Source organism: Myotis brandtii, unplaced genomic scaffold (assembly GCF_000412655.1).
Source record: "Myotis brandtii unplaced genomic scaffold, ASM41265v1 scaffold193, whole genome shotgun sequence".
NCBI lineage: Eukaryota > Metazoa > Chordata > Mammalia > Chiroptera > Vespertilionidae > Myotis > Myotis brandtii.
The window spans coordinates 195,203-202,544 of NW_005357191.1; the positions used below are offsets into that span (position 1 = coordinate 195,203).

Below are 7,342 nucleotides of genomic sequence, written 5' to 3' on the forward strand. Positions count from 1 at the left end.
TCCATTGAATATTTTTACTGATTTCTGCCTAGTTTTTATATATTATTTAAAGCACATTTTACAAAATTGGTATCACATTAAATAAAATATACTTATTTTAATTAACTTTATAATTTTGAGCATTTTTTTGTTATTAAGCCCCTTATTCTTAGTATTAAGCACCTTATTTTAATTGTATCCTGTTAATGTAAAATACATTTTTCTTACCTCCTACTTTTAATATTTTGATTAATTGTGGTTTTGCTATTTTAAATAATGCCATAATGAACATACTTTTAGATAAACCTTTGATTATGTCTCACATTAACAAAGTGTATTTGTATTTCATGTAGTTATAATGAGGTTGGACATATTGCTATGCTCACAAGGCCTGTTTAGGCCATCTTTGTAGTGCCTGACACACCTAGTTGGGATAGATGCTGAATGAGGGCATCTTAACGGTCTCAGCATATCTTCCCCAACAGGTAAAGCTCCAGATGGCCCTGGAACTTGTGAGGAAAGAGATGGAGGAGGCCTTGACGCAGGAGGCCAACGTGGGGAAGAAGACTGTCATTTGGAAGGTATGAGACTATTGTGACTTCAGAAGCCTTGCATGTTTGAAGGATACAAATTTGGGTCATTAAATTATTCTTCCCTGCTCCAGCACTCTTGTTACAGCTGTGCCCTTCTTATCTGTAACCCCCACCTGAATCATAAACAGCTTTGCCGCTCTGGCTCTCACTGTATCTCACTGCTGCATCCCTGGAACCTCGAGCAGAGTCCGATTCTACCACTACGAGTTTGAAGATTGCATTTGCTGGATGAATGAATAATAAACGTTTCATAGCATTGATATAGATGAAACACAGCTAGAAGAGATCCATCATACAAAGAGCAGGATCATTTGGACATTCAGCCTCCTTTTTTAAATTTGAATTTTTTATTGTTGACACTATTGCAGATGTCCCCCACTCCTTCCTCCCCCGTTGCCCACCTCCACCCAGCCCGCCGTGTCCCCTTCCCTTGGCCTTCACCACACTAGTGTCTGTGTCCATGGCTATACATATATGGTATGTTCTTTAGCTAATCCGTTCACCTTCTTTATCCAGTTCACCCCAACCCCTCCCCTCTGACATTTGTCAGTTGAATGTATCCATGCTTCCGGTTCTATTTTGTTCGTCAGTTTATTTTGTTCATTAGATTTCACATATAAGTGAGATCATATGGTATTTGACTTTCTGTGATTAGATTATTTCACTTAGCATAATACTCGCCAGGTTGAGCCATGCTTCTTTTTTACAGCTTTTTTTATCCCCTCATCTGCTGATGGGAACTTGGGCTATTTCCAGATCTTGGCTATTGTAAATAATGCTGCCATGAACATAGGTGCATACATTCTTTCTGATGGGTGTTTCAGGATTCTTAGGATATTCCCAGAGGTGGGACCACTGGGTCAAATGGTAGTTCCATTTTAAATTTTTTGAGGAGACTCCATACTGTTTTCCATAGTGGCTTCACCAGTCCATACTCCCACCTACAGTGTCCTATGGTTCCCTTTTCTCCACATCCTCACCAGCACTTGTTGTTTGTTGATGTATTGATAGTTGACATTCTAAAAGGTATGAGGTGATACATTGAAGTTTTTATTTGCATCTCTCTGATGATTAGTGATGTTGAGCATTTTTTTTCATATGTCTATTTGCCATCTGTATGTCCTGTTTAGAGAAGTTTCTATTCAGATCCTTTGCTTATTTTTAAAATTGGATTGTTTGTCTTCCCGTGTTGATTTGTATAAGTTCTTTATATATTTTGGAGATTAATGCCTTATCAGATATATCATTGGAAAATATGTTCTCCCATAGAGTGGGTTCTCTTTTCATTTTGTTGATGGTTTCTTTTACTGTGGGGAAGCTTTTTAGTTTTTTTGTAGTCCCATTTGTTTATTTTTTCCTGAGTTTTCCTTGTTCTCAGAGACATATCAGCAAATATATTGCTGCGAGAGATGTCTGAGATATTACTGCCTATGTTTTCTACTAGGATCTTGTGGTTCATGACTTACATTGAAATCTTTTATCTATTTGGAGTTTATTCTGGTGTATGGTGTAAGTGGTCTAGTTTGTTTGTTTGTTTCTTTCTTTCTTCTTTCTTTTCCTCTTCTTTCCTTTTCTTTTCTTTTCTTTTCTTTTTTTCTTTCTTTTGTGTGGACCTGTCCAATTTTCCCAACACCATTTATTGAAGAGACTGTCATTAGTCCATTGTATGTCCTTGCCTCCTTTGTCAAATACTAAATGTGACCATTAAAGCATGGGTGTATTTCTGGGGTCTGTCCTGTTCCATTGATCTATATGCCTGTTCTTATGCCAGTACCAGGCTGTTTTGATTACAATGGCCTTGTAGCATAGTTTGCAATTTGGTATTGTGATACCTCCAACTTTCTTCTTCTTTCTCAAGATGACTTCAGCTATTCAGTGTCTTTCGGTTCCATATAAATTTTGGAATATTTTTTTTATCTTGAAATATGCCATTGATATTTTAATAGGAATTGAGTTGGACTTATATATTGCTTTGGGTAGTATGGACATTTTAATTATGTTAATTCTTCCAATCCATGGACATGGTATGTGCATCCACTTATTTGTATCTTGCTTAATTTCTTTCTTCAATGTTCTATAGTTTTCTGAGTACAGGTCTTTTATCTCCTTGGTGAAATTTCTGAGTATAGGTCTTTTATCTCCTGAGTACCCTATTTTTTTGTGGTTGTTACAATAGTAGATGGGCTTGTTTTCTTAGTTCCTCTTCCTGATAGTTCATTATTGGTGTGTGTCTTTTGTTCTGAGGTGAGTTTCTTGTAGAAAGCATGTAGTTGGGTCATGCTGTCTTATCCATTCAGCTATCCTGTGTCTTTTGGTTAGAACATTTAACCCATTTACATTTAAGGTTATTATTGATAGGTACTTATTTATTGCCATTTTTATTCTGTATGCCCATGTTCTTCTCACTCTCTCTATTTCTTCTTTTTACAATAGTCCCTTTAGCATTTCTTGCAATGCTGGTTTGGTGGTAATGTACTCCTTTAGACTTTTTTTTTTTTTTTTTTTGGTCTGGGAAGCTCTTTGTTTCACCTTCAATGGTGAATGATAGCCTTGCTGGATAGAGTACTCTTGGTTTTAGATTCTTGCTCTTCATTACTTTAAATACTTCATGCCATTCCCTTCTAGCTTGTAGTGTTTCAGTTGAGAAATCAGATATAGCCTTATGGGAGCTATCTAGTAGGTAACTGCCTCTCTCTCTCGTTGCCCATAAAATTCATTGTCTTTAAAGTTTGCTATTTTAATTATGGTGTGTCTTGCTGTGGGTCTCTTTGTGTTCATTTTTATTGGTCTCATTGTGCTTCCTGACCTTATGGGACTTTTTCCTCTTCCAGGTTAGGGAAATTTTCTATCAGTATTTTATCAAACAGGTTCTCTAGCCCTTGCTCACTTTCTTCTTTCCCTGGTACCCCTATGATGGGGATTTTGCTGCATTTTGTGTTGTCCCTTGGTTCCCTTAAACTGTCCTCTTGCTTTTTAAATATTTTTTTCTTTTTGCTGCTCTAATTGAGTGATTTTTTTTCTACCTTGATTTCTAATTCACTAATTTGATCCTCAGGTTCTTCTAACCTACTGTTAATTCCTTCCAGGCTATTCATTATTTTAGCTATGTCATTCTTCATTTCTGACTCTTTCCTATTCATAGTTTCTATGTCGTTTTTCATGCTGATGTTGTTCCCACTAAGTTCCTGTAGTTCTCATTAAGTTCCTTGTAGTTCTCAGTAAGTTGTTTGAACATCCTTATAACCATTACTTTGAACTCTATATCTGATAAATTGCTTGCCTCCATTTCATTTAGCCCTTTTTCTGGAGATTCCTCCTCTTCTTTCATTTGTGGCCAGTGACTTTGTTTCCCTACTTATTGTGTGTGTGTGTTTTTTGTATTGGATAAGACTGCTGTACCACCCTGTCTTGGTTGAATGGCCTTCTTGTCAGACACAGTGTAGTAGTTTCCTTGATCTTCTGATCTGGGTGCTCTTGGAATGTCCATGGGCCACACTGTTGCATTTGGGTCTTTAAAAAAATTTAAATCTTTATTGTTAAAAGTATTACATATGTCCCCTTTGTTCCCCAATAGATCCCTTCTAGCCTCCTGTCCCCCTGCCGCAGGCCTTCCACACACTATTGTCTGTATCCATGGGTTATGCCTATATGCATACAAGTTCTTGGGTTGATCTTTTCCCATCCACCCACCCTTCCCCACCTTCCCTCTGAGATTCGGCACTCTGTTCCATGCTTCCATGTCTCTGGATCTACTCCATTCATTAGTTCATTTTGTTAATTAGATTCCACATATAAATGAAATCATGTGATACTTGTCTTTCTCTGACTGGCTTATTTCACTTAGCATAATACTTTCCAAGTCCCTCCATGCTGTCTCAAAGGGTAAGAGATCCTTTTTTATTTTATTTTACTGCTGCATAGTATTCCATGGTATAAATGTACCACAGCTTTTTTATCCATTCATCTACTGATGGGTACTTAGGCTGTTTCCATATCTTAGCTATTGTAAATTGTGCTGCTATGAACATAGGGGTGCATACATTCTTTCTGATTGGTGTTTCAGATTTCTTAGGATATATTCCTAGAAATGGGATCACTGAGTAAATGGCAGTTCCATATTTAATTTTTTGAGGAAATTCCATACTGTTTTTCACAGTGCCTGAACCAGTCTGCATTCCCACCAGCAGGGTACTGGGGTTCCCTTTTTTCCATATCCTTGCCAGCACTTGTCATTTGTTGGTTTGTTGTTGGTAGACATTCTGACAGGTGTGAAGTGATACCTCATTGTCATTTTAATTTACATATCTCTGATGATCAGTAACTTTGAGCATTTTTTCATATGTCTCTTGGCCATCTTTATGTCTATTTGAGAAGTGTCTATTGCCACAACCTTTACAGCGGGGTTCAGGATCTGAAGGAGGGGCTGATGCACAAATGAAAATGCTTAAAGAAATATGAATTTAGAAGGCATGGGGGGCCAGGTGGAGACCTCTCTCTTGAAGAGGCACCCTGACTTCTGGCCAGTCCGCTTTTTATTTACTTGAATACACATTTACCCTTTAGCAATGCATACAGGCAGATCAAAGGTAAAGTTTGGTAAACAGCATAAGGAGTATCAGGTTAGGAAATTGCCTTGAGCCATTGAGCCCACAGCAGGGCAGTAGTATGCTGATTTTTCAGCCCTGCTGAATATCAAAGTCCATTGGCCTTCCAACGATCTTTTTGCATTAATATGCTAACTACTGTTTGCTTTAGCCTCAGCAGTCTATTTAGGTCCTTTGCCCATTTTTTAATTGGATTGTTTGTCTTCCTTTTGTTTTGTTGTATGACTTCCCCATATATTTTGGAGATTAACCCTTTATCAGATGTATCATTGCCAAATATGTTCTCCCATATAGTGGGCTCCCTTTTCATTTTGTTAATGATTTCTTTTGCTGTTCAGAAGCTTTTTATTTTGATGTAGTCCCATTTGTTTGTTTTCTCCTCAGTTCCTTTGCCCTAGCAGATGTATTCGTAAACATTGCTATGAGAGATGTTTGAGATTTTGCTGCCTATGGTTTCTTTTTTGGATTTTTATGGTTTCATGACTTACATTTAAGTCTTTTATTCATTTTGAGTTTATTTTTGTGTATGATGTAAGATGGTTGTCAAGTTTCATTTCTTTGCATGTACCTGTCTAATTTTCCCAACGCCATTTATTGAAAAGACTGTCTTGACTCCATTGTATGTTCTTGCCTTCTTTGTCAAATATTCTTGGGTCGGTTTCTGGGATCTCTGTTCTGTTCCATTGATCTATATGCCTGTTCTTGTGCCAGTACCAGGCTATTTTGAGTAGAGTAGCCTAATAGTATAACTTGATATCTGATAATTTTATATTTTTAATCCTGAACTAACTGCAGACTTACAAAATTAGAAACTCCATATAAAGATCTTGGTCCTGCATTTTAAAAAAATCTACACTGGTTATTCTAAAGTAGAGATGATGCTAAGATTCCTGTTATAAGCCACATAAATTTGCATGATCTTTATTATTGAGAATATACCCCTGTGAGCCAAATGCGACAAGCACAGGTTTGATAAGATGAACTGTAAATTCTACAAAACCCTTTTCCTTCCTATATATGTAGATATAATTGTAGTACTGAAAATGATAATATGAGGGAAAGATGCATTGCAGCCAAACCCCCTCTCACCACACCATCCCTCATGCTCCACTCCTCATAGCCTCCAGCATCTGGAGGAATTACCTGAGTTACACATCAGATTATCAAATTCAGAGTTGGTTCATTTAAATAGGTATTATATGAACCTAGTCATTTACAAAGAGGTAGATGGAAGTAGAGATGGGAAATTGGAGAGAGGAGTTGAGTTCTATGGCATTTGAGGAAAACTATTATTAATTTTTTAAAGGTGATATTTTATGCTCCTTAAGCAAACCAAGATGTGGTCATGTTTAAATCTGGGCCAGAGAATGTAAAATGTGGAGAGACTGTGGGAGAAAAATTTGCCTGTTGCACTCAGTTTAGATATAATACTGCTGTATCAAATATGTTTCTTATGTCTGTTAAAAAATCATGGCAGTGAGATTTGAGTAGAAATCAAAATCCCTGAGGTTAAGTCTGCAGTCAGTGCTTAGCTCTTTCTGGACTCTGGCCCCAGGGTTCCAGATGTGGAACTGAGAAGATACATCCAGGTTCTCTAATCTCGAAGCCTTTCCTTGTTCACATCTATAAACCCAGGTCTCTGATCTCTTTTAACGATCCTGCTGTTTCTGCGCATGGCTCCTTCTAGTGATCCCTAATAGTACATTTAAACTGGTATGTTAGTGAGTTTTCTCAATAATTTAATAGCCATTTAATTCTAATACCCTTACTCCTTTCCCCACATTTTGTATGCATTCCTGAAACTGGAATATAAAAGTGCATTGTCCCCAAGACCAAATCCATGCCTTTCTTAAACTCTCAGCTTGAAAGCTCTGTCAAGCCAGGTGTCAGCGTGTTTTAAAACTAGCCAGTGCGTGCCCAGAGTGAGGGAGCTGCGCTCACACAGGACGTGGCCTTTCTAGCCTCACTGCCTCAGGAAGGCAGCAGCAGGCGCTGGGCCCGCCCTGTTGATGGAAGTCACCTCTTCCTGCAGGAGAAAGTGGAAATGCAGAGGCAACGCTTCAGGCTGGAGTTCGAGAAGTACCGCGGCTTCCTGGCCCTGGAGGAGCAGCTGCAGCTGCGGCGGCTGGAGCAGGAGGAGCGCGCCACGCTGCAGAGACTGAGAGA

General features: G+C 38.2%; 1 protein-coding gene across 1 annotated transcript in view; it reads left to right on the plus strand.

Annotated features, from left to right (window-relative positions):
• The first annotated feature begins 426 nt into the window (after positions 1-426).
• The window catches only part of TRIM58 (tripartite motif containing 58), a 15,575-nt gene continuing 8,659 nt past the window's right edge, over positions 427-7,342 (plus strand). Inside the window, exons 1-2 of the mRNA XM_005864939.2 lie at positions 427-560; positions 7,209-7,334. Coding sequence (XP_005865001.1) covers positions 477-560; positions 7,209-7,334 — 210 coding nt within the window. The 5' untranslated portion in view covers positions 427-476. The remainder of the gene's footprint in view (positions 561-7,208; positions 7,335-7,342) is intronic.